This window comes from Thalassophryne amazonica, chromosome 1 (genome assembly GCF_902500255.1).
Source record: "Thalassophryne amazonica chromosome 1, fThaAma1.1, whole genome shotgun sequence".
Taxonomy (NCBI): Eukaryota; Metazoa; Chordata; class Actinopteri; order Batrachoidiformes; family Batrachoididae; genus Thalassophryne; species Thalassophryne amazonica.
Window position 1 is genome coordinate 108,841,081 of NC_047103.1, and position 26,341 is coordinate 108,867,421.

The window sequence follows — 26,341 nt, forward strand, 5'->3', positions numbered from 1 at the left end:
GGCAAAGAGCCGCATGCGGCTCGTGAGCTGCGGGTTGGCCACTACTGGCTTAGGGCATAGTGGATTTGCTTTTTTTGTGTTAGAAGAATTAGCACCGTATATTAGGTCCTTCAATTAGTCATCCACCAGCAAAACAAACTCTGCCGTGTTTAGCTAAACTTCGCCCTCACCAGTGTGCGCGCGCAGCTGACCAGGGCTGTGAAACGAAAACTGTGAAATCTGAGGAAGGAAGGGGGTTGAGGCGGGGTCCAGGGCCCCGTGGGGCTCCAGAAACCAAATTAATTTTTTATCTAATGATACATTTTCAGCATCTCCTGGAACAAAAAAATCTCAAAATTAGTGCATATTTAAAGGACCCAGTATTCTACCTTTCATTTGAATCATCAATGATAATGATGAAATAACAGAATATGACGTGGAATTAGGACCTGGAATGATTTTCCTTTTAATTGTAAACCAAATTATGCATTAACTCAGAACAATTAAACTACATGAAATTCATGAAGACTGAAAAGACTGTTACAGCATTTCAAAAACCACAGCTAAAACTTGTAGAATATTTTGAAAGTCAGGACAAAATATCAATAACACACCTTATAGTAAAAAAGGCACATATTCTTGTGTAAATTCCTATAAATCCAGTGTCTTTTTCCCATGAAAAAAGTCTACATTAATAAAAAATCATTTTCATTCTTGTGTAAATTCGTGTAGCCTAAATCCATTCAAAGCCACAGTCTTTTTTCCCAATGAAAGAAAGTTGAGATTAATAATAAAAAGAGTCACATAATCTTGTCTAAAATCCTGTTTGAACAGCACAATGTTTATTTTCCAGGGAGAGAAAAATTGTTACCGTGTTTCCTGACGGCACAGTTCACTTTTCCCGTTTATCTTTCAGGTGTGTTTATGAAGCCAGTGACAATTCCACGGATTCTTGTCCTTATCAAACTTTTTCCAACAGTATTTTTTGCAATCTTCTCTCTGTCTGATGTCACTCCGTGACACAGACTTGCTGCAAAATTCTTCTTTTAAAAACTTGAGAGCTCTAAAAGTTTGCGATGTCCACATGCTACATTTAGCTTCAGCGTATCACAGGAGCCACACAGTGTTGCCACAGCAACCAACTACTCCCGCTTTATGACAACTGTCGCAACAGCTACACTTGGAGTGGCATTTTTCCTCCACGAAGTTCCACGGATCCGAGGACAGATTTGTATCTGCAACACACAGATCAGTGTCCGGACTTATAAAACTTGCACGATGTCGTAAAAAAAGAAAAAGTTAGATAAAAGATAGGCATTTTAAAAACTCAGTGATGATCACAATTACAGAGTACAACACTAACACCCCCCACTCCCCACGATGAAATCCGCGGAATTCCTCAGATTTGCAGAGTTTTCACAGCCCTGGCTGACACAGTGTGCAATGGTACAAAAGGTATGGAACCAAATTTGCACTGTAAATACAACACAACACAAATGGGATGAATAATCCATGTCACGTGGCATACAAAGAATCAATCAAATGACAAGGATCCACTCAGCAGTTATATAAAAGAGGACATCTGGAATTGTGCATTACAAAGAGGGAATGATAGTACTTCGTGTGCAAAATGAAGCATAATACAATTCAAAGTCCTATACAGAGCTCACTTCTCCAAGGCAAGACTAGCTAAAATATAGCCCATTACAGGCGCAACTTGTGATAGATGTCATAATATACCTGAAAATTTAACTCATATGTTTTGGTCATGTCTTGCCCTGTCATCATATTGGTCTGTCATTTTCAGGACATTATCAGAGGCACTTGATATTGACCCAATGCAACAAAAGCCATATGTTTGGTGTTATACATACAAAATTTTTGATAATAAAAAAAGATTGCTTTTATGTTCTGACTCTACTTGCAAATAGTAGAGAAGCTTGAATCTTTGACTGGACTGGGTTGCTTGACATGAGGACGTTTCGCTTCTAATTGCAGAAGCTTCGTCAGCTAAATTTCTTGCTCTGGTAGTCTGACTTCTGTCTTGAATCCTGTCGAGAAGAACAAACAGACGCCAGCAAAAGCTGGAGTTTGAAACCTAACAAGACCCTTCCTACTGAGAGGCAGACTGCTCCTGGCAGTGACTAACAATTGCTCTATTTGCACCCTCCTAATGACAGGGCAGCGATCCCTCCTAATGATGGGACTGACGCCTCTCCTGACGATTCTCCTGACAACGTGAATGACTCATTACCATGAACAAAAGAGTGAAAATGCTTTGACATGAGTACCCCATTGCAAACAGGGGACAAAGCGTGTCTCTGACCCCCTCCCCGGTTGAGGCTGGGTTTCAACTGTTTCACATACAATGCTTCCTTCACACCTCTCTCAAACCATTTCTTTTCTCTGGCTAAGATTTTAACTTCCTTGTCCTCAAACGTGTGGTTAGTGTCTTTAAGGTGGAGATGAACTGCAGACTGAGGTCCGCCGGCGCCCTCTCTGCGGTGCTGGTATAGCCTTTTGTGCAACAGCTACTTGGTCTCACTTATGTAGTGTTTGTTACAGTTTTCCTGACATCTGATAGAATACACTACATTGCTCTGTTTGTAACTAGGAATCCTGTCCTTAGGGTGAACTAATTTCTGTCTCAGGTGTTAATAGGTTTAAAGTAAACTGGTATTTTGTGCTGTGTCAAGATCCTCTGTAGTTTTTCCCCTACTCCTGCTAAATAAGGGAGAGACACTCTTCTTCTTGGCTCCTTCTCCTGTCCGTCTGGTCTCTTTGTTCTTTGGGACTTCTGCACTTTATCCAGGGACCATCGTGGGTAACGACATACTGTGAGGGCTTTCTGGACATGTTGTTGTTCTTTAGCCCTTCCCTGTGTAGTTGTGGGCACCTGTAGGGCTCTGTGTTGAGTCCTGATCACCCCAAGCTTGTGGTTAAGGGGGTGGTTTGAGCCAAAGAGCAGATATTGGTGAGTGGGTTTTCTGCAAACCCCTGTCTGGAGCTGCCTGTTCTCGCCAATAGTAACATCACAGTCCAAGAAGGCCAAATGGTTGTTTCTGGCTTCCTCACATGTGAACTTGATATTGGACTCCACCGAGTCGATGTACTCTGTAAAGGACTCCACTTCCTGTTGCTTGATTTTAACCCATGTGTCATCGACATATCTGAACCAGTGATTGGGGGAGATGCCCGTGAATGATGCAAAGGCTCTCTTCTCCACTCGCTCCATGTACAGATTGGCCACAATGGGGGATACCAGAGACCCCATCGCACAACCATGGATCTGCCTGTAGTAATTCCCCCTAAAATGGAAATACGTGGTGTTAAGACAGATCTCCAAGAGTTGGCAGATGTGATCTGGTGTAAGTTTGGTCCTTTCGAGTAGAGACACGTCCTCCAGCAGCCTCTGCCTCACAGTTGTGACAGCCTCAGCAGCGGGGATGCAGGTGAACAAAGATGTCACATCGAATGACACCATAGTTTCATCTGCCTCCAGGTGAAGGTTCTTGATCTTGTTCACAAAATCTTGTGTGTTCTCCACATAGTAGTCTGAGTTACCCACTAGAGGAGCCAAAATCCACTTGAGGTGATTGGCCAAACTGTAAGTGATGCAGTCTGTGCTACATACAATAGGCCTGAGTGGCACATCCTGTTTGTGGATTTTGGGGAGCCCACAGATGCATGGAATGGCGTCCCCAAGGTACAGTCTGTAGTTCACCTGCCTGTCGATGAGTCCCTCTTTCTCCAGGTTTTGAAGGCAGTTAATGATTTTCTTCTTATAGCCACTTGTGGGGTCTCTCTTCAGACGCTCGTACGTACTGGAGTCACTGAGCAAGTTGTTGACCTTGGCCTCGTAGTCCGATGTGTTCAGGACCACCGTGCAGCTGCCTTTATCCGCTGGCAGGATAAGGATGCTTTGGTCCTTCTGCAGTGTTGACAATGCTTTCCATTCTTCTACTGTGATATTGGACGGAGGAGGCTTAGCGCTGTTTAGCACTGCTGTGACTCTTAGCCGGAGGTCCCCAGCTTCTGACTCTGACAGACTGTTATGTTTAATGGCTGACTCTACTGTGGTGATGTAATCTACTGTTGGAATATGCTTAGGGGTCACTGAGAAATTTAGTCCTTTTGCGAGCACATCCTTTTCAGTCTGTGTAAGAACCCTGTCGGAGAGATTCTTTACCCAATTTTCCCTGTTCTCACTAATTTGTCTGGGTGTATCTTTATAACTATCCCAACTGCTCATGAAAGTAAGCCTTTTCTGCACTAAAAGGTTGTGAAACTTCCTGATTTGCCACTCCTTACTTTTTAAATGCTCAGCCATTTGAATTTTAACTATGAACTTTGTGAGTTTTTAACCTTTTGTGAAGACTATCAAAATCATTTGGGAAGTCTAAAATTTTAAAAACTTGCAAATCTTGGAAACAGATGAATCAACATAAAGCATCTATGTGGTTTAATGATTTGATACAATTTATATTGTTAGAGAAGATTAAGTAGTTAGAGACAAATTCCTCTCCATCTGAGATCTAGTTCTGACATTTAGGTAAACTTAAAATTTTGCCTTATCCTTAGTGGTGTTTTGCTTGTCCTTTTTTGTTTAATTTAGTGTTTTAACAGCACAGTAAAAATAGCTTCAATGGAACTGCTTACATTTATTTGACGTTCTGTAGATTTTAGAAGGTTTTCAGATATATTCATAGTATATATTGTGTACAGTGTAATCTATTCTCCTGTAGATATTCTGCACAGAAACTGACTTCCGTATTTTAGTAATTGTTTTTCTTTTATGTTATTTTTGCTTTCATGCATTGTTGTTCTGTGACTGTCCCTGTGCTAATGTAAATTTGTCGTGGGAGTATCTAATGTCTGTATATTGTATTACACATTTACTTCTGGAATTGTGATGATGGGCTTGTGTGCATATCAGGATTTTATATATATACATACATATTATATATATATATATATATATACACGAGGGCTGTCAATAAAGTAACGGTCCTTTTTATTTTTTTCAAAAACTATATGGATTTCATTCATATGTTTTTACGTCAGACATGCTTGAACCCTCGTGCGCATGCCTGAGTTTTTCCACGCCTGTCGGTGACATCATTCGCCTGTGAGCACTCCTTGTGGGAGGAGTCGTCCAGCCCCTCGTCGGAATTCCTTTGTCTGAGAAGTTGCTGAGAGACTGGCGCGTTGTTTGATCAAAATTTTTTCTAAACCTGTGAGACACATCAAAGTGGACACGGTTCGAAAAATTAAGCTGGTTTTCAGTGAAAATTTTAACGGCTGATGAGAGATTTTGAGGTGATTCTGTCGCTTTAAGGACTTCCCACGGTGCGAGACGTCGCTCAGCGCTCTCAGCCGCCGTCGTCAGCCTGTTCAAGCTGAAAACCTCCACATTTCAGGCTCTATTGATCCAGGACGTCGTGAGAGAACAGAGAAGTTTCAGAAGAAGTCGGTTTCAGCATTTTATCCGGATATTCCACTGTTAAAGGAGATTTTTTTAATGAAAGATGTGCGGACGGGTCCGCGCGTCGGGACGCAGCCGACGCGGTGCGGCGGCACAGGAAAAACACCTCCGTGTTGATAACCATTTGTAAAATCCAGGCGGCTTTTGATGGCTTTCAGTGGAGTGATTATATGAGAAATTGTTTAACAGCAGGACATGTTCCAACTTGTCCTTAAGGCTTTCAACAGGTGTTTTTCCTGTGCCGCCGCACCGCGTCGGCTGCGAGCCGACGTGCAGACCCGTCCGCACGTCTTTCATTAAAAAAATCTCCTTTAACAGTGGAATATCCGGATAAAATGCTGAAACCGACTTCTTCTGAAACTTCTCTGTTCTCTCACGACGTCCTGGATCAATAGAGCCTGAAATGTGGAGGTTTTCAGCTTGAACAGGCTGACGACGGCGGCTGAGAGCGCTGAGCAACGTCTCGCACCGTGGGAAGTCCTTAAAGCGACAGAATCACCTCAAAATCTCTCATCAGCCGTTAAAATTTTCACTGTAAACCAGCTTAATTTTTCGAACCATGTCCACTTCGATGTGTCTCACAGGTTTAGAAAAAATTTTGATCAAACAACGCGCCAGTCTCTCAGCAACTTCTCAGACAAAGGAATTCCGACGAGGGGCTGGACGACTCCTCCCACAAGGAGTGCTCACAGGCGAATGACGTCACCGACAGGCGTGGAAAAACTCACGCATGCGCACGAGGGTTCAAGCATGTCTGACGTAAAAACATATGAATGAAATCCATATAGTTTTTGAAAAAAATAAAAAGGACCGTTGCTTTATTGACAGACCTCGTATATATATATACACACACACACACACACACACATATATGTAAATATAGAGTGCATCCATAAAGTATTCCCAGCACTTCACTTTTCCCACATTTTTTACAGCATTATTCTAAAATGGATTAAATACATTTTTCCGCCCTCAAAATTCTATGTATAAAACTCCACAATTACAATGCGAAAAAGGGTTTTTTTTTTATTTTTGCAAATTTATAAAAAACTAAGAAATAACATGTACATAAATATTCAAAGCCTTTGCCATCAAGCTCATGTGGAGATTTCATATAAGGTCCCACACAGCTGACAATACATGTCAGAGCATAAACCAAGCATCAAGTCAAATAAATTGTTTGTACACCTCAGACAGGATTGTCTGAAGGCACAAATCTGGAGGAGGGTACAGAAACATTTCTGCTGCTTTTAAGGTCCCAGTGAGCACAGTGGCCTCCATCATCTGTAAATGAAAAAAGTTTGGATCCACTAGGACTCTTCCTAAAACTGGCCGCACATCTACACTGAGCAATTGGGGGACAAGGGCCTTAGTCAAAAAGGTGACCAAGAACTCGATGGTCACTGTCATTCCTGTCACTCCAGCATTCCTCTGTGGAGAGGAGAATCTTCCAGAAGGACAACCATCTCTGATATCAAAGGAGTGGCTTCAGGACAACTCTGTGAATGTCCTTGAGTGGCCATCTTGAGTAAACATCTCTGGAAAGATCTGAAAATGGCTGTGCACCATTGCGCCCCATCCAACCTGATGGAGCTTGAGAGGTGCTGGAAAGAAAAAATGGACAAAACTGCCCAAAGATAGGTGCACCAAGCTTGTGGCATCATGCTTTTTTCTTTTTTTTTTAATTGGATCATGTCCGAAATTAAACATACAGAAAACTGTATGTATTTTTCAAAAAAGGCTTCCAATATTGAGTGCTCCAATGTGTACATTGGAGATGATGAACTGCAGTTAGTTAAAGAATTCAAATATTTGGGAATGATGCTGGACTCGACACTCTCCTTTAAAAATCATATTAAAATGATAACTAAAATAATCAAATACAATGTGTTTCATTTCAACCAAATAAGGAGGTCAATGATAGATAGATCAAGCGGCTGTGATGTTCTTGCACTGTATGATTTTTTTCCTCATGTAGGTTACTGCATAACCAGCTGGTCTCTCACAGGTGTGACAATTCTAAAACTGATTGAAAGGCTTTATAAAAGAGCACTGAAAATTTTAGATTAAAAAAGACCATTTTCGTATCATCATTGTAAAATTTTAACAAAGTACAACTTATTTAGTTTTGAAAATTATGTAAAATTTTAAAATGCTTGTCTAATATATAAAACTTTACATGGGTTGGCTCCTCCACCTCTTGCAAATTATATTAAATATAGAACAATTGGTCAGAGGATCACGAGGGCTATGAGTAGAGGGCACTGTGAAGTGTCTGTGTGAAAAACAGCTTTTGCACAAAATGTTCTGTCCTACAAAGGCAATGTCCAATGGATCGCTTTGCCAACTACAGTGAGAGGCCCCAAGCTTTAAAACTTTCAAAAGTCACTTAAAGAAGTGGCTCAACTCAAATAAAAAATGTAAGCATTATGAACTCAATTGTAGAAACTAAGAAGAACTGTAAGAAATTAGACTTTTTTTTTTATTTTAATTAACTTATTCCAATTGAATTGTACATGTAGTTTTTTTTTTTTTTACTGTGTGCCCTCCTTTGACTGAGTTTGTATAAGATAACCCTCATGCTCAGATCATGTCAGTGTCCTCTTGTTTCCTGTCTTTTGTTCAGTCTGTGTCTTGTTGTTGTAGTAGTTAGTGACCCCTATGTTGTCTGTTGTTGTATTGTAACTTCCTGTAATGTTTGTGTGTTTTTACTGTAAATGTTTTTTATTTTTATAGTCTGTCAGGACCATAGATGGAAATTAGCCCATGGCTATAATCTGACATATTTAAACTTTATGTGTTCATTCATATGTGTTATCCCTTTAAAATAAATGAAATGAAATTAACAAACGTATGTAGAGAAACATTTTGAATTTATACTTTGGGTACCTTGGAACTGTTTGGTTTGAATGAGGAACTGAAATTTACTTGTTTTCTTTAACATTAATATTTATGTTTTTATTCTAGGTTTTTGTCAGGTTGTTTTTTGGGGGGACGGTGTGTCTCTAATTATGAACTGATTATAAATTGAGTGAGTGCCTTGATTGATGGATGGTCACAGCCCCTTTATGCATTATGACACCTGGCTCCTGTTAGTATTTAGACTGTACCATCCAGGTCTTTTCAGTGTTGATAACCATTTGTAAAATCCAGTTGGCTTTTGATGGCTTTCAGTGGAGTGAGTATATGAGAAATTGTTTATCAGCTGGAGATGTTCCAACGTGTCCTCAAGGCTTCCAACAGAGGTGTTTTTCCTGTGGCGGAGCGTCGCGGCGGCTGTGAGCCGACGCTGCAATCCGCCCGCACGTCTTTCATTAAAAAAATCTCCTTTAACAGTGGAATATCCGGATAAAATGCTGAAACCGACTTCTTCTGAAACTTCTCTGTTCTCTCACGACGTCCTGGATCAATAGAGCCTGAAATGTGGAGGTTTTAAGCTTGAAACAGGCTGATGACGCTGCCTGAGAGCGCTGCGCGACGTCTCGCACCGTGAAAAGTCCTTAAAGCGACAGTATCACCTCAAAATCTCTCATCAGCTGTTAAAATTTTCACTGAAGACCAGCTTAATTTTTCGAACCATGTCCACTTCGATGTGTCTCACAGGTTTAGAAAAAATTTTGATCAAACAAAGCGCCAGTCTCTCAGCAACTTCTCAGACAAAGGAATTCCGACGAGGGGCTGGACGACTCCTCAAAGGAATTCCGACGAGGGGCTGGACGACTCCTCCCACAAGGAGTGCTCACAGGCGAATGACGTCACCGACAGGCGTGGAAAAACTCACGCATGCGCACGAGGGTTCAAGCATGTCTGACGTAAAAACATATGAATGAAATCCATATAGTTTTTGAAAAAAATAAAAAGGACCTATACTTTACGGACAGACCTCGTACTTGTGAGTACTCGTGTGACGGCGTTACTAGAAGCATTCCAGCGTGTGCTTCAATGGAATGTATCTGTTAACGTTAAGAGCGGAGGCACAGATTAATTCCAAAATTGACACAAGTGTGACGTCATGTTCTGATGACTCGTTTTTAAGTGATAACTGTTCATTTTGATGCAGTCAAGGTAAAAGCAGCAGCTGTGAGAAAGTTTTTTTGCACCTGCAGTAATTAGTCATAAATGCAAGCTGTTAAAAATCCTAATGCATTTTTAACAGGCTATAACTGAAAAATCTAATAAATATATATTTCTGTGGCATGTTGGCTGTACAAATGTCAGAGACATTCCAAGTCCATTAAGCGGCAAAAAACAGCTGACATACAGGTTAAAGAAGCGTAACAGCCGTTTTAACCTGCATGTCAGCTTTTGGGTTTATTCAACATTAATTCCCTTTTGTAGAGATTGACAGTTTTATGTCATTTGTGAGTAGGGATGTCCCGATCCGATCACGTGATCGGAAATCAGACTTGATCGAAATCGGACGTTGCATCCCGATCAGGAATCTGATATAGATTTTATCCTCATTATTTATTATTATTATTTATTATTGTATGGCTTTTGCCTTACAATATAAAGTGCCTTGGGGCAACTGTTTGTTGTGATTTGGCGCTATATAAATAAAACTGATTTTTTTTTTTTTTTGGTAAGCGCTATTTCAGGCTCATTATTGCAGATTAATGGGCCTTTCACGCGTCGGAAGCGTCAGAGGCGTGAGACGCGTTGCTTTTTAGAGGCGCCAGAAGTGTCGCTTTAGCTCGGCTTTTGATGCAACGCTTCTGACGGGAGCGCGCATTGCCACTTGTCCGCAGGCTGACGCGGTCAAAGGTCAACCCAATCTTTTTTTTAATTGAACAAAAGAAAAAACATGAGTTCAACCGGACATTCTCGCACACGCATGCGGCTGAAACCGATTCCAGAGGAGAAAAGAGAACAAGAGTTGCGCAGTGAATTTGGGAAGAAGAGATGGAACTGTAACCCGGACAGAGGTGGGGGGAGTTACACGCGCAAAGTTTCTTTCGCAGAACTGCTGTTTGTGTGTTTACGTGCTCAGCCTGACGCCTCGATGGAATGACAAGAGGATGATTGACACTTTCCCACCGAAACTCTTGCTCAGTCATCCTTCCGTGCGCAGCAGGACCCGGTGCTGACCTCAGGATGACGATCTGTCATCTGATTAACAAAAAGAAAAAACAAATTGTCCTGTGATCGTTTGTCTGCAAAACGGAGCGAAAGATGGTGTGTGCACGAGCGACATGCGCACTCATCACATTTAGAAGCGCGTCTTAAAGAGCTTCCGTCTTCATTCACGTTCCCTGCCCTGCTCTGAACTTGTTGAACACTGATAAAGCATCAGAGGGGTACACTGAGGACTGTAAGGATGCAAATGTAAGGGTTTTTTTTTTCCTTTTACTTTTCAAGTTGACTTTTGAACTTTCGACACTCTGAGCTGTGATGTAGCTTCGCGCTGTCCAATAGGAATGACGCGTCGGGCCAAAACACGGAAGACTAGTGGCAGAAACTACTGATCTCTACAAAACAGAAACATGTCACAGCACTGCTCATTTATAGAGCAGTTTTCTGAAGACAAATCCTTGGAAATGTTTTTTGTTGTTGTGTTTGTTACCTCAAAATTACTGATTACTGTTTAAAAAAAGTTTAGAACACTTGTAAATAGAATAGCTAAATCAATAAATGGTTGTTTAGAAACCTTTCATCTATAAATTAAAACCACCTGTTATTTCAGATTAGATAATTTCTTGTTTAACATACGGAACCTTGGACATTTATTTTTAGACAAATAAAATGGAAATTTGTACAAGCTACCTCAAGGAGAAGTGCACTGTTTAAGTGATAAATAATAAAATAAGGTGATTAAAATGAAATTATTATATATTTAACATTTGTTCATTGTTCATTCAGTTTTTTAAAGTATCGGATCGGGACTCAGTATCGGCAGATACTCAAAATCAGATGACTCGGAATCGGATTGGGGCCAAAAAAAAAAACTTGATCAGGACATCCCTATTTGTGAGTCTACAAGCTTAATACTGATTATATATTGTTCAAATTCAGCAGACGTCCGTGTAGACTGGGGGTTAAAACAGCTGCCCCACACACACACACACACACACACACACACACACACACACACACACACACACACACACACACACACACACACACACACACACACACACACACACACACACACACACACACAGTAAAAAAAAAAAAAACAAGTACAGTGGTCCCTCGCTGTAACGCGGTTCACCATTTGTGGCCTCGCAGTTTCACGGATTTTTTTAGTCCAATTTTACATGCTTTTTTTGTGTTCTGCATGTCTGTTTATAAGAATCTTCTCGCCCAGAAGAAAAAAGAGCACCAATAACTACCCATAACTGTGTTCTTCACTCGGAAAAAGACACGTGCACCAAGGTGTGATTCAGTGGAAAAAGATGTGACAGTGGAGCGGCGCCGCGACGAAAAGGCGCGATCAGAGGAACTGTGAAATACTGGTCATTCACTATTAATAATTTCTTATGTGTCCAACCTCGTAGGTTGATTGTTAAAATTAAATTTGTTAGTTCTAAAAGCCATTATAATTATTTATAGGAAAACATTCTATTTTTATTTCTCAAACAAATGTTTGGGCCTGAAAACAGGTTGGTCTTATTTTTCTACTAAGGTTTGAACTTTGAGAGTGTTTACACATGAGAGAAAAGTGAGAAAATGTTAATGCCTGTTTGACAAAAGTGTATAAAGTGTGTAGTGAGGGGTTTTACAGCCTTAAAGCGTCTATAATAATTGTAAAAAATAACGGTCTACTTCGCGGCTTTCACCTACTGCGGGCTATTTTTAGAACGTAACTCCCGTGATAAACGAGGGACCACTGTACTTTCATTGAAAGAACACAAAGCAAAAGATGAAAAAAAAAAAATAACACTCCACTCACCCGAGTGTAAAGGTTTCCAAATAAGTCCACAACAAAACAACAAAACAAGCTTTCATGTTCACGCGCGATTGCGATCCCCAGCCATGGAAAAGTCCACTCGTCCTCAGTCAGTCGGATCCACAGACCATTTCTTTGCATCATGTTGAACTGCATCATATCACATTGTGAGGAACTGAATAGCAGTCAAATACATATCAAATCGCATTGAATCAGAAACAGGGGTGAATCATGTTGCATCGTATCGTAGGTAGTGTCATGTATTGCAAGATGTATCGTATCACTGGTAATGTATCAAGATGCATATCAAATCGTTGTCACTGATGAGATTCACATCCCTAATGTGTGTGTGTGTCTATATGTGGGTATGAATGAGTGTCTTTATATGCATATTTAAGATAATGTGTATGTTTTAAATCTTGTCTTAGACCATGAGATTTACTGTGTTAGAGCTTGTATTGTTATTTAAAAAAAACTGTGTCCACAGGTTAGCTGCTTGTGTTGTATTTTATGGTGTGTGTTTTTATTATTGCTTTGCCTGTTGGTGTGTGGTGTGGCCTTCTTGGCCAGATCCCCCGTGTGAAAGAGGTCTTGATGTCAGTGGGTTTTCATATCTGGTTAAATAAAGGTTAAAAAAAAAGACTATATGAGTGAAGCGTCGCGCAGCGGCGCAAAGCTCACTCATGGTACAAGGCATCCTAAACAGGAAGTGCCAAAATTCAAGTCCACAGCAAAACAGGAAATGTTCAAATGTCAAGCACTTCTTGGATTGACAGACAAGATCCCATGGAATCTTATGGGAACTCAGTAGCAAGCTCACACTCAAACAGGAAGTGCCAATTTATCAGTCACAGTGAAACAGGAAATGTTGAACACTTCCTGGCATGGGTGGAGGTAGAGTGGAGGCCGGGGTTTCACTGGACTCTCCTGAAATCTGACTGGACACAGATGATTGACATGTCATGGCACCACACATCTGTTTGAAAGACCTGCATTTTCAAATCAGTGAGTCACATTGACTACTAGGTTCCTCCTGTCCAGAGGTTTGTGCTGTGTACCACAAAACATTCTAATACACCTTAGTAGAGGAAGAAAAATATTTGCTCCAAATTTAAACTGAACATGTCGTTTGAACTATCGACTTCTAATGACACCAAACCTATATTGGTGAGTAAATGACTATTTTATGTCAGAAATGAGGTCCAGGTTGTTGAAAGCAGCATTTCTCCTTCAGTTCCAGTTACCATGTCTGTCTGTTAGCTGTTTAAGAGTGCAAACATGTTTTAGCTAACAGACAGCAGCTGGTTCTCTGTTGGCGTATTAGTGCAGCAGATAAACAATCCTTCAAATGGTGATACAAGCATCAAATTCAGCACAAATGCAGCTGGAGCAAAATTAATGGAGCAACTTTAACTTTTTGTCCCCTGTACAAACTGAAAGTGACCTTTGTCACCATTCTTATCATTTATCATGTTTCCATCCCCTGACTTGTCTAAGAAAACTGGCAATAAAACTGATTATTTACAGGTTTTATCAAGTTTGAGAGATTTGCTTTCAGTTTGAGTAAGATAATTTTAGAAATTTTTATTCTTTATTTTTTGTTTTTCTTATATTTAAAATGGTATGAACAAATTAAAATGTGTGAAATTCCAAGTGTTCCAATACTTTTGGAGGGCACAGTATCCTAACCTTATGATGAGTGCAAAATGAGTGTGGTATTATTACTGTTCTGTTTAAGAATGTTTCATTTTCACAGTTGCTGCACTTTGTGTCAAATCATAGTCATATCATATAACATATTGATATGAAAATTCAGTAAGGTATACAGTGAGGAAAATAAGTATTTGAACACCCTGCAATTGAACGATGAAATTTTCATCTTAGGTGCATGTCCACTGTGAGAGACATAATTTATTAAAAAAAAATAAAAATCCGGAAATCACAATGTATGATTTTTTAAATAATTTATTTGTATGCTACTGCTGCAAGTAAGTATTTGAACACCTACCAACCAGCAAGAATTCTGGCTCACACAGACCTGTTAATTTTTCTTTAAGAGGCCCTCTTATTCTGCGCTCTTTACCTGTATTAATTGCACCTGTTTGAACTTGTTACCTGTATCAAAGACACCTGTTCACACACTCAATCAATCACACTCCAACCTGTCCACCAGTCTGCGAAGCAAGAGCGCAAAAGGGACGAAAGAAGAACTTAAAACTGAAGCTCACGATCTCGACGCTTTAACAAAACATGCCTGGAGCCACATCTGGAGCAGTGTGTGTCTGCATCTCTGAGTTCCAGGACTCTGAGCTGGGACGGAGCTCATAGCGCCTGAGTCCTGGAGAAACTGCAAACAGAAGCTGTGGAGATCTGTGTGCACTTCGGTGGACCACCTGCTCTGGTTCCTTGTCCAGAACAAAAGAGGGATCATCTCCATCATCATCAGAATCCACACTGTCTGTCGACACGCTGCGCGCTCCGTCTTGCTCCAATTTGAAAAAAGAAAAAAAAAAGTGCGCTGTGGTCACTGCTGTATCACTGTATTATGTTCTAAGCCATATATATTGATTTATAACAGAAAACTGTCAAAAGGGAGAATAAATATAAGTGTAAAGATGATTTAATATATCAGAGCAGTAAATTAATCAGTGCGTGTGAACACGCGCATTGACTCACATGTGCGGTTATTCCACCAGCTGACCACTGATCCACAACGTGAATTCTGCCTTCCAGAACAGCTCTTATATAATCATTTTGATTCATCTACCTGTTGCCACATGTACAGAAGGACTGGATTATCATTCCTACACTCATTATTATATTTAATACAAAATAATAAGCGCACGCAGCAGCTGCTGCTGCTAATGCTGCATTCATGTACCATCAGAAATTACACAACTTTTTTGTTGTTTCAAATTCAACAGTTGCTTGTGGAAAAATAATTAATTATATCCACACAAAAGATTAATTCTGGCCTATGTAAGGTGCCTGAGTCCATTGAAGCTGCCCCCACGGTACATGAAGCAGCAGCAGCCTCAGAGCTCACAAACCAGCTTCTGCGCTGTGTGAAAACATCTAGCTGCTCCATTTAAGTCAAATAAAACAATAACATTACAAAAACTAAACAAACGATTAAAAAATGTCAAGAACGACAGCAAAACGAAACACAGACGAACTGAAGTTTTCGTTGCCCTTCGTTCAAATTTTTCAACAGTTTAAAAATCCTGACAAAGCACCAGCTGCAGGAACGAAACTGCACAAAGGTTAAATGATGCCAACGACAGTCAAAGAAAGTCCAGATTTCTTCTTTCGTCAGGACTTCGTTGCTGTTCGTTAAGTGCCATGTCACTGGGCCATTAGGACACCAGGGACAAAACTGTAGACCTGCACAAGGCTGGGATGGACTACAGGACAACAGGCAAGCAGCTTGATAGAAGACAACAACTGTTAAGATTATTTATTAGAAAGTGGAAGAAACACAAGATGAGTGTCAGTCTCCCTCGGTCTGGGATTCCATGCAAGATCTCACTTTGTGGAGTAAGGATGATACTGAGAAAGCTCAGAACTACACAGGAGGACCTGGTCAATGACCTGAAGAGAGCTGGGACCACAGTCACGAAGATTACATTAGTAACACATGATGCTGTCATGGTTTAAAATCCTGCAGGGCAGCAAGGTCCCCTTGCTCAAGCCAGCACATGTCCAGGCCTGTTTGAAGTTCATCAGTGACCATCTGGATGATCCAGAGGAGGCATGGGAGAAGGTCACGTGGTCAGATGAGACCAGAATAGAGCTTTTTGGAATCAACTCCACTTACCATGTTTAGAGAATGAGAACAACCCCAAGAAAACCATCCCAACCGTGAAGCATGGGGGTGGAAACATCATACTCTGGGGGTGCTCTTCTGCAAAGGGGACAGGACGACTACACCGTATTGAAGGGAGGATGGATGGCGTCATGTATTGCGAGATTTTGGCAAACAACCTCCTTCCCTCAGTAAGAGCATTGAAGATGGGTCATGGCTGGGTCTTCCAGCATGACAATGACCCCAAACATACAGCCAGGGCAACTAAGGAGGGGCTCCGTAAGAAGCATTTCAAGGTCCTGGAGTGGCCTGGCCAGTCTCCAGACCTGAACACAATAGAAAATCTTTGGAGGGAGCTGAAACTCCAAACCTGAAAAATCTAGAGAAGATCTGTATGGAGGAGTGGACCAAAATCCCTGCTGCAGTGTGTGCAAATCTGGTGAAAAACTACAGGAAATGTTTGACCTCTGTAATTGCAAACAAAGGCTACTGTACGAAATATTAACAATGATTTTCACAGGTGTTCAAATACTTATTTGCAGCAGCAACATACAAATAAATTATATATATAAAAAAAAAATCATACATTGTGATTTCCGGATTATTTTTTTTAGATTATGTCTCTCACAGTGGACTTGCACCTAAAATGAAAATTTCAGACCCCTCCATGATTTCTAAGTGGGAGAACTTGCAAAATCGCAGGGTGTTCAAATACTTATTTTCCTCACTGTATCTTCTATTATACATTCCAAATCTAATCAACTAGCTGAAGACTCTGAATAATAATTTACATCTACATTAAAAAAATGCTTAAAGTGGCAGGGGGTTAAGAGGGCTGTAATTAGGGGGGTCAGCTGAAAAGCAAAAAAAAAGAAAAATGCTTAAAAAAAGAAGCTGAAGGGTTTTAGTCATGCTCATGCTACCAAGAACAATTTTACTGAAAAAAGTCTGAAGGACCTAAAGTACATGGTTAGATGGCGAGAAGATTTTCCAGGTATATGAGAGGCAAATGAAGAAAAATGCTAAAAAAAAAGGCCGGGGGTCTGTGGGGGGTCTGGGGGGGCTCTGCCCCCCCCCCCAGAAGCTGAAAGGTTTTTGCTATGCTAATGCTTTGCTGAAGCATTTAAGTCCCTTTCACACCGGCATATTCATAGAGCTGCATATTGCAGCGTTGTTTCATTTAAATATGCCCAAAATGCGCGCGTACTCAGCCTTTTTCCGTGTGTGTTTCATACGTGCAGCTGCGTGTTTGCTTTTTTAATGTGTGCACAGTCGCGTGTACCTTGCCGCTATTTAAACCCAGCTCACTCCTGCCGGCTGTGCAGAACACGTCACTGCACTTGTAAAACAGTGGACTGTATCATGGGGTTTTTATAGTTACATTACCTCCACGATCAGGGCGTTTGATGAGCGCACCGACATGCAGCGAGTGTGCCTTATCTTAAAGTCACAGGTTTGATCAGACCTGATCGATCAGGGCGTTTGATGAGCGCACCGACATGCAGTGAGTGCGCTTTTATTTTAAAGTCACAGGTTTGATCAGACCTGATTGATCAGGGTGTTTAATGAGCGTACCGACATGCAGCGAGTGCGCTTTTATTTTAAAGTCACAGGTTTGATCAGACACACACACAGACAGAGAGAGAGAGAGAGACAGAGTGAGAGTGAGGGAGAGCACACGCGAGAGAGAGAGCGAGCGACCGACCTGCTGTTTCTGTTGTGTTTCTGGATTTCTGAGTTGAGGTTCGAGTCCCTGTTCTGAGCACACAGGCACTGTGGGCTGTGTGATCATGTTCTCAGCTGATTCCTCTGGATTCACGCACGTTTTTGGTTGTGTACAGGAGCGCCGTGTTGCACAGACTTGCATGGAGTAACGCTGTGCTGCGCAGCCCTGCTTAAAATTGTGTCCAGCGCTCTACACCGAAGAAAATTAAACATGTTTAATTTCTTCCGTCCTACGCGCGTAGCCCTCAACATACTGCTGCATAGGGAGAAAAAAACAACATAGAGCTGCTAAAAGTGGGCGTAGAGCTGCTCAACTCAGCGTAGACGATACGCCACAATCTTCTCTAATTTATCTTGTTCTTTTCCCTTTCATTTTCTATTCTCGGTGAGTGTACGCTTAAGTTCAAGTGGCTGGGTGTTTATTGTACATATATACAAAAAAGGGGAAATACAAGTATATTTTAATGTATTTTGTGTTGACCGTCATCCCACCCCCCATAAAAGTCAATTTCAAACATACCCAAAGGAAAACTTCCTGGCCTCCATGTAAATTTGGTTGATGAGTTCTCTGGTTGGAGCAACAATAATTGCTTGGGGCTCCTGCAACTCAGTGAACTGACTTGCTGCCACACCATCTGCCATCAGTTGCTGCAGAATTGGCAGAAGGAATGCAGCCTGGAAAGAAGATGTGTTCAAATTTCAAATGCATGTATAAAGAAAGTCAATCTTTAAAAAAAAAATTATGCAAATACGCCTCACCGTTTTACCAGATCCGGTCTGGGCACAGGCCATGAGATCTCGACCCGCAGAGATGATTGGCATACCATGCTTCTGCACAGGAGTTGGCTTCACATAACCAGACTTGCTGACATTCTTTCTAAGGGACTCGCACAATGCTGCCTCAGCAAAAGTCTGAAAGTGGGGAAAAAAAAAAAATGCTTAATGAACCACCACTGAATGATTTGAGGTAAGTATTAAATTATAATACCATATTAAACAATTTTAACAGGGGTTAAGCTGGATATTTTCAAGAATAAATCCAATACAGATCCAAAGGCCCGTTTGTACCAGTGCTTGTAGTGTGTAAAGTGAATGAGAGTCTACAACAGTCAATTGATCAGTGATGAAAGTGGGCCATGGGGGGGGGGCAGAAAAATTTTGCCAAGGGCCAAAGCCCCTGGCGGGGGGAGATCTCAGATGCATTCTGGTGCATTTTCTATGCATTTCTATTTACCCACCAAAAAAATCTCCAAGAAATGTAATTTTTGTTGGGTTAGGTCAATTTTTCCACCCCCGTCTTTTCACACAACTTGTATTGTGCTACCAGCCTTTAACCCAAAAAAACACTGTGGTTCAGAAAAGTACACTGGAAAGGAAATGACAAGTCAAACTCAAAAATAATAATTCTCAGCATCAATTCAAATGGAACAACAGGAGTTACAATGGCACATTAATGCATCAGCTTGTTCAACCTTTACTCACTTCTGAGTTTTCCTAGTTTTGGCAGGAGCTTTGGAGGTATTGGTGATCTCTGTTTTCAAATTCTTTGCCACCTTGAAATCCTTACAAATGTTTTTAATTCAACATTAATTTCTGATTACTGTACATTTTGAAGTTAAAAAACTTTTCTTACATTATAAAACTTTATTTTTAGACAAATAAAATGAAAAGTAATGTGTACATGTACTAAAAAATGTACTTCATTCATTCAGCAAATGCATGTTTCTGATGTGGTCAAGAAATATATTTCTGAAAATTTAAAGAAATATGAAACAGCACTGTGCTATTTTCTTTGATGGTTAAAAAAACTTTAAATAAAAAATATAAGTTATTTAAAGTTAAGCCCTTTCTTGTATAGTAACAATTAAAACCGTGGCGCTTTATTTGGTAAAAATAAAAAATAGATCAAATGACAGTGAATGATTCTGCAGCTACAAAGCTAAAGCCCTGGTCCCACCAAATAATGAAGGATGCATAATGAGCTATGCAGCATGGTTTTTGTTGTTGTTGTTGTTGCTACGAGAGGGTTTCTTCAACTATCGTGGGAGAATAGTGGCTCTGAGAGGCTCTTAGAGGAATTATCTTCAGTCAAAGAGGCTCCTCTCTGAGCTTGCCGCTAATTTCAAGGTGTTCAAAATTTAGCAACAACAGCATGGGGTAGTTTGTGTACGAGTTACTACGATGACTAACAAGAATTTTAGAGGCGTGTGTGGTGCAGACCAGGCTGCTAAAACCCCATTATCCGTGCGTCTGGAGCTACGCAGAACCTCAGAGGCTACTTTTGGAGCGGCTGCCCTCTTGCGCACACAATTCCACCTGCTCTGTGCGCTGGACAAAAAAAATAATTATTTTGGAGTGGATTAATCATTTTCTGCCAAACCTTGGATGCTGAAAACACCTCTAATCACTTCTGGAATCACAGAGGACTGTTTCATCTGGATGCTTTTTTTTCCCTCTCTTTCCTGCTCCATGAGGAAACAAGCATGGGAGGGGTGTTGGGGGGCAGATGGTAGCACCAAACGTGTGTTCGTACATCAAAGACACGATACACGGCACTGCATGTCTCATACCATAGCGTGGCTAATATGAGCCATTTGAGGCTCTAATGACAGGTTGGTCGTGGCTCACTCAAGGCTGCTACGTGTAGTGCAGCAGATAAGTGAATATTTACTGAGGGATCCTTCAAATGGTGAAGCAAGCACCAAATTTGGCACACATACTCCTTAGACATAACTCTTTTAAAAATGCCGGGTACCCACGTGAACTTTCAATACGCGGCCAAGAAGGGGTCAATTGAAGTATTACGCGGGTCAAAATTTAAAAATGCTCCAATCATATTGAAAGGTATTCCATATTATTTGTCTGATCATAAAGATTCCAAAAGGTATAGTTTGGACTATCTGTGAATGAATATTCCAGAGTTATGGGGTAAAAACAGCAAGAACAGTGACAAAGGTCAATTTCAATTTGTACAGGGGTCAAAAGTTAAAGTTGCTCCAATTTTGGTAAAAAGTGATGCAAATTATTAGTTGGGTGAATACGATTTTAAAAAGGAATAGTTTGCATCATGTATCATGCTTAGTTATCATTTTACAGGGTAGCATATGTCACATGTCATAGAATCCAATGGATGCTGATATTGTTTAACCTTTACTTTGCAAACCAAGCATGCAACACAGTCAAAACTATTCCATTTATTAATCCTATTAGCTCAACCAGTAATTTGCACCACTTGTTACCAAAATTGGAGCAACTTTAACTTTTGACCCCTGTACAAACTGAAATTGACCTTTCTCAGTGTTCTTGCTGTTTTTACCCCATAACTCCAGACCGTTCATTCACAGATAGTCCAAACTATACCTTTTTGGAATCTTTATGATCAGACAAATAATATGGAATACCTTTCAATATGATTGGAGCATTTTTAAATTTGGACCCCTGTGTAATACTTCAATTGACCCCTACTGAAAGTTCACGTGGGTACCCGGCATTTTTAAAAGAGTTATGTCTAAGGAGTATGTGGGCCAAATTTGGTGCTTGCATCACCATTTGAAGCATTTTTTTCCAGTTATCCGCTGCACTAGTGTCACATGCGGGGTACAGAGAGGCACACAGAGGCACCTTAGTAGGGGATACGTGATACATGAAAAAGTGGGTCAGTCTTCAAATAATCACTACACACCCAGGCGTGGCTCATTATTCAGTGGGACCCAGACTTAAGTTAGCTGATAAACCTCAGCAGAACACTAACGTCATGTATTATTTTCACTCACCTCAGATAAATTTTTGTCCGTTGCTCAAACTCAATCTTGTGGTTTTGGCTCGCAAACTCTCATCTGAATGCTAACGGCATTAGCGTTTTTAGCAGCTGGAAACGTCACCCATTAGCTCCACTTAATGTATGATTACTGGAGGAAAACCGCAGCTCATGACTTTTAATGTCCACAACAAAGTAAACTGTTAGAAAAACAAAAGCACAGTCAACAAAAATATGACTTTATAAACTCAAAGCCCAATACAAATAAACCCTTCTTGGAAATTATTGGCGGATTGCACACCAACATGGTGCATTACTGCCACCAACTGTTTGGGTATGGAAATGAAATAAATTCTGACATATCTTGTCAAAAATAACCCAGAAGTGTTCACCACGTGAGTAAAAACCCTGATTTCCGGTCATTTCCGGAAAACTTTCATCACTGTTGATTTACAGCTGGGTAGCTTGAGACAATGCAGACTGTTCAAGGATACTAAGAAATACCATGAATGTGCATCGAATCCTTGGTAGTTTGAAGGTTCCTTTATGCTCTAAAGTTACCTTGAAAAATCATCTCAAAGACTGTTCCTTGAATCTCACAGTTGGGATTAATGGACCAAAACATCAATGAAGGGTGGCTCCCGACTGATGACACCTCAGCTACCCGCAATTTCACTGTCAGGGGAGCGGCAAGCAGCAATGCTCAGCAAGCAGTCACTTGTCTGTTCTACCACCTGTAATGTCTGGAACACCACTGGCTACTGTGAATAAGGCAGTTGGCATCCAGGAAAAACTGGAGGACTGTCGGGAAAAAAACAAATGACAGCAGGAAAGACTGAACAGGGGTGGAAGGGCTAGTTACCCTCTCCACAAGTCCTCATGTTGGAGACATCCTAAGCAACTATGAGCACAAATAAGGAATGACAGCCTGTTACAGACAGGAGAAGGCAAGGCTCGTGATAGAGTTGAGGGACTCGTCTGAACCATCTGTACAGACCATCAAAGCCCAGTCCAAACAGGTCGCAAGTGGAGAGCAGAACTGGCAGTCGACCAGGACATCAGCAGATTGAAATACCAAAAAACTGTTGGCAGGGCGCAACTGGGGAGAACTGGCCTGGAGTGGGGGACTGCTGTAAAGAGGTGGTCTAAAGCCACAAGAAAGGAACAGAAAGAGCTAGTGATCTCTGAGATGGCAAGGACAGAGGAGGAGCTCGAACAGATCAAAGCCCTTAGCCAACCCCAGCAAGGATGCTGGTCGACCTGGGGAGGGAGTAATTCGAAGGACTAAAATAGGAAGGGCCAACATGTGGAAGATACCCCAAGCTAGGCTGAGTTTCCTCATAAGGTCCAACTCCAACATCCTGCCAGGCCCCAGCAACCATTGTCTGTGGTATGGTGCAGGAGAGCTGCCAACTTTGGAATACCCCAAAACTGAGTCTGCCGCACATCCCATCAAGTTGCAAAACAGCACTGACCCAAGTTAGGTACAGGTGGTGCCATAAAGAGTCCTGCAGAAGCTGGCAAAGATCTGCAAGGTGCACAGGGTGGAAACAGCCAGGGAGCAACTACCATTGACATCAAGGCAGCCAATCCACTTCATCGGGGGCAGGGGGGGGGGGGGGGCTCTAACATCAAGCTGCAGAGAACAACACAGTCAGGCAGTTGTGAATGGAGCCTGAAAGTGGACTAGATCCTGAAGCTGCCGCCGTAAGCCGCCAAGCCAAGCTGGACAGGTGCTGAGCCGTAGCCAGCCTTTTAAATAATGTGCACCGCCACAAGAAATTTGGCCAGCTGTTAAATGACTCAGCCGTTTGCTATATCCACTAGGGAGCGCTTGTCTGCGTTTAGAGCACTCCTAGCGTACATGATGATGTAGGCCACATTGGAACTGATTCCTGATCCTGACTCACATTGACTTCAAGAATCAAGAAGACAACTGACCGAAAACTGGAAGACGGCATCATTTTCTGCTATGAATTGTCTGTTGGGATTCACCAACAACATAGGTAAGATTTCCAAACTGGGTAATGCAAAGTATTTACCGTAATTTCCGGACTATAAACAGGTTTTTATGGATGCGTCTAATTCATGGATTTTTACAGGCTTTTTCATAAGTCCAAGTACGTCAATTAATACGGTCAACTGATTTCCTGAAAGCTGACGTCCTCGTGCAGAAAGCTGCAGTCCTCGTGCAGCGTAATTTTACACACGGTGTAAATATAAGATCTTACCCATTTGTTTCAGTGAAGAGAAGTCACTCTCCGGCACTTTGCTCCACAGTCGCGCGGCTCGCGTCGCCAATCAGTTAGTGGAGTGGAGCCAAGCCTTCTTCCCCTCCCCCCTCCTTGCACACCAGTTTTCCATCTTGGCGCAACAAGTCGAAAAAGTAACAGTGCTTCATTAACGTCTCATTTATCACAGATTCCATCCGATCCTGGTTCCACATGATGAAAGTTAGAAAAGTAAAAGTTAAAATTACTCCGTGTGGTGCAGAGAAGCTGCACGATGCCATGCGCGCACTGGATGACGTGCGCATCAATATTTAGATGTCACCTTCAATTTTATGGTACATATTTAATTCAAAGTTAAAAAAAAATCTGTCTAACATTTTTCTGTGTAAATATCTCATGTTACAATGTGGAGACCCGCAGCTTATTTATGTACAATTTCTTTTTGCTTTTTAAAATTGGTGGGTGTGGCTAATTATTGCCTGGAAATTACGCTATCAGTTTTGCCTGGAAAACGTTAGTAAATAAACAATTTTTGCATATTTATCCCAGTCCTGCACACAGACGTGCTATTGTTAGGGGAGGATGGGGTAAGTTGTGCCACCCCAGGTTTTGGACTTATGAATAAATTTACAGATAAATTGCTGTTACCTAGGTGTGCATGTTTCACCAACTTCATTACACACCATGACAAAAATGGAATAAATTCTGCTTGTGAAAGACTAACAACAAATGTAAAAAAATGTCAAAAAATATGTCAAGCTTTCCTATTTTGCTGGTGATCCATCTATTTGGCCATTCATTATATAGTGAGGAAAATAAGTATTTGAACACCCTGCAATTTTGCAAGTTCTCCCACTTAGAAATCATGGAGGAGTCTGAAATTTTCATCTTAGGTGCATGTCCACTGTGAGAGACATAATCCAAAAAAAAAAAAAAAAAAAAAAATCCGGAAATCACAATGTAATGATTTTTTTTTTAATAGCTTATTTGCATGTTACTGCTGCAAATAAGTATTTCAACACCTGCCAATTAGCAAAAATTCTGGCCTCAAAGACCTGTTAGTCCACCTCTAAAAAGTCCACCTCCACTCCACTTATTATTCCAAATTAGAAGCACCTATTTGTGGTTATTAGCTGCATAAAGACACCTGTCCACCCCACACAATCAGTAAGACTCCAACTACTAACATGGCTAAGACCAAAGAGCTGTCCAAATACACCAGAGACAAAATTGTAGACCTCCACAAGGCTGGAAAGGGCTACGAGGCAATTGCCAAGCAGCTTGGTGAAAAAAGATCAACTGTTGGAGCAATTATTAGAAAATGGAAGAAGCTAAACATGACTGTCAATCTCCCTCGGACTGGGGCTCCATGCAAGATCCCACCTTGTGGCATATCAATGATCCTAAGAAAGGTGAGGAATCAGCCCAGAACTGCATGGGAGGAGCTGGTCAATGACCTGAAGAGAGCTGGCACTACTGTTTCCAGGGTTACTGTGGTAATACACTAAGACGTCATGGGTTAAAAATCATGCATGGCACGGAAGGTTCCCCTGCTTAAATCTGCACACGCCCAGGCCCGTCTTAAGTTTGCCCATGAACATTTCGATGATCCAGAGGAGTCATGGGAGAAAGTTATGTGGTCGGATGACACCAAAATAGAACTTTTTGGTCTTAATTCCACTCGCCGTGTTTGGAGGAAGAAGAATGCTGAGTACCATCCCAAAAACACCATTCCTACTGTGAAGCATGGGGTGGAAGCATCATGCTTTGGGGGTGTTTTTTTGCACATGGGACAGGACGACTGCACTGTATTAAGGAGAGGATGACCGGGGCCATGTATTGCGAGATTTTGGGGAACAACATCCTTCCCTCAGTTACAGCATTGAAGATGGGTCGTGGATGGGTCTTCCAACATGACAATGACCCGAAGCACACAGCCAGGATAACCAAGGAGAAGCTCCATAAGAAGCATATCAAGGTTCTGGAGTGGCCTAGCCAGTCTCCAGACCTAAACCCAATAGAAAATCTTTGGAGGGAGCTCAAACTCTGTTTCTCGGCGACAGCCCAGTAACCTGGCTGATCTAGAGAAGATCTGTGTGGAGGAATGGGCCAAAATCCCTGCTGCAATGTGTGCAAACCTGGTGAAAAACCACAGGAAACATTTGACCTCTGTAATTGCAAACAAAGGCTGATGTACCAAATATTAACACTGATTTTCACAGGTGTTGAAATACTTATTTGCAGCAGTAGCATACAAATAAATTATTTAAAAAAAACATACATTGTGATTTCCGGATTTTTTTTTTTAAGATTATGTCTCTCACAGTGGACATACACTTAAGATGAAAATTTCAGACCCCTCCATGATTTCTAAGTGGGAGAACTTGCAAAATCATAGGGTGTTCAAATACTTATTTTCCTCACTGTATATCAAATCAAAGCTTATAGAACGGTCCATCTGTGAGACCTA

The 26,341-nt window shown here is 41.2% G+C and overlaps 1 protein-coding gene across 1 annotated transcript in view; it reads right to left on the reverse strand.

Moving 5' to 3' along the window:
- Positions 1–26,341, reverse strand: part of ddx4 (DEAD (Asp-Glu-Ala-Asp) box polypeptide 4) — a 129,578-nt gene that overhangs the window by 85,571 nt on the left and 17,666 nt on the right. Inside the window, exons 5-6 of the mRNA XM_034173259.1 lie at positions 18,643–18,795; positions 18,404–18,558 (exon numbers count right to left, since the gene is read on the reverse strand). Of these exons, the coding sequence (XP_034029150.1) occupies positions 18,404–18,558; positions 18,643–18,795 (308 nt within the window). The remainder of the gene's footprint in view (positions 1–18,403; positions 18,559–18,642; positions 18,796–26,341) is intronic.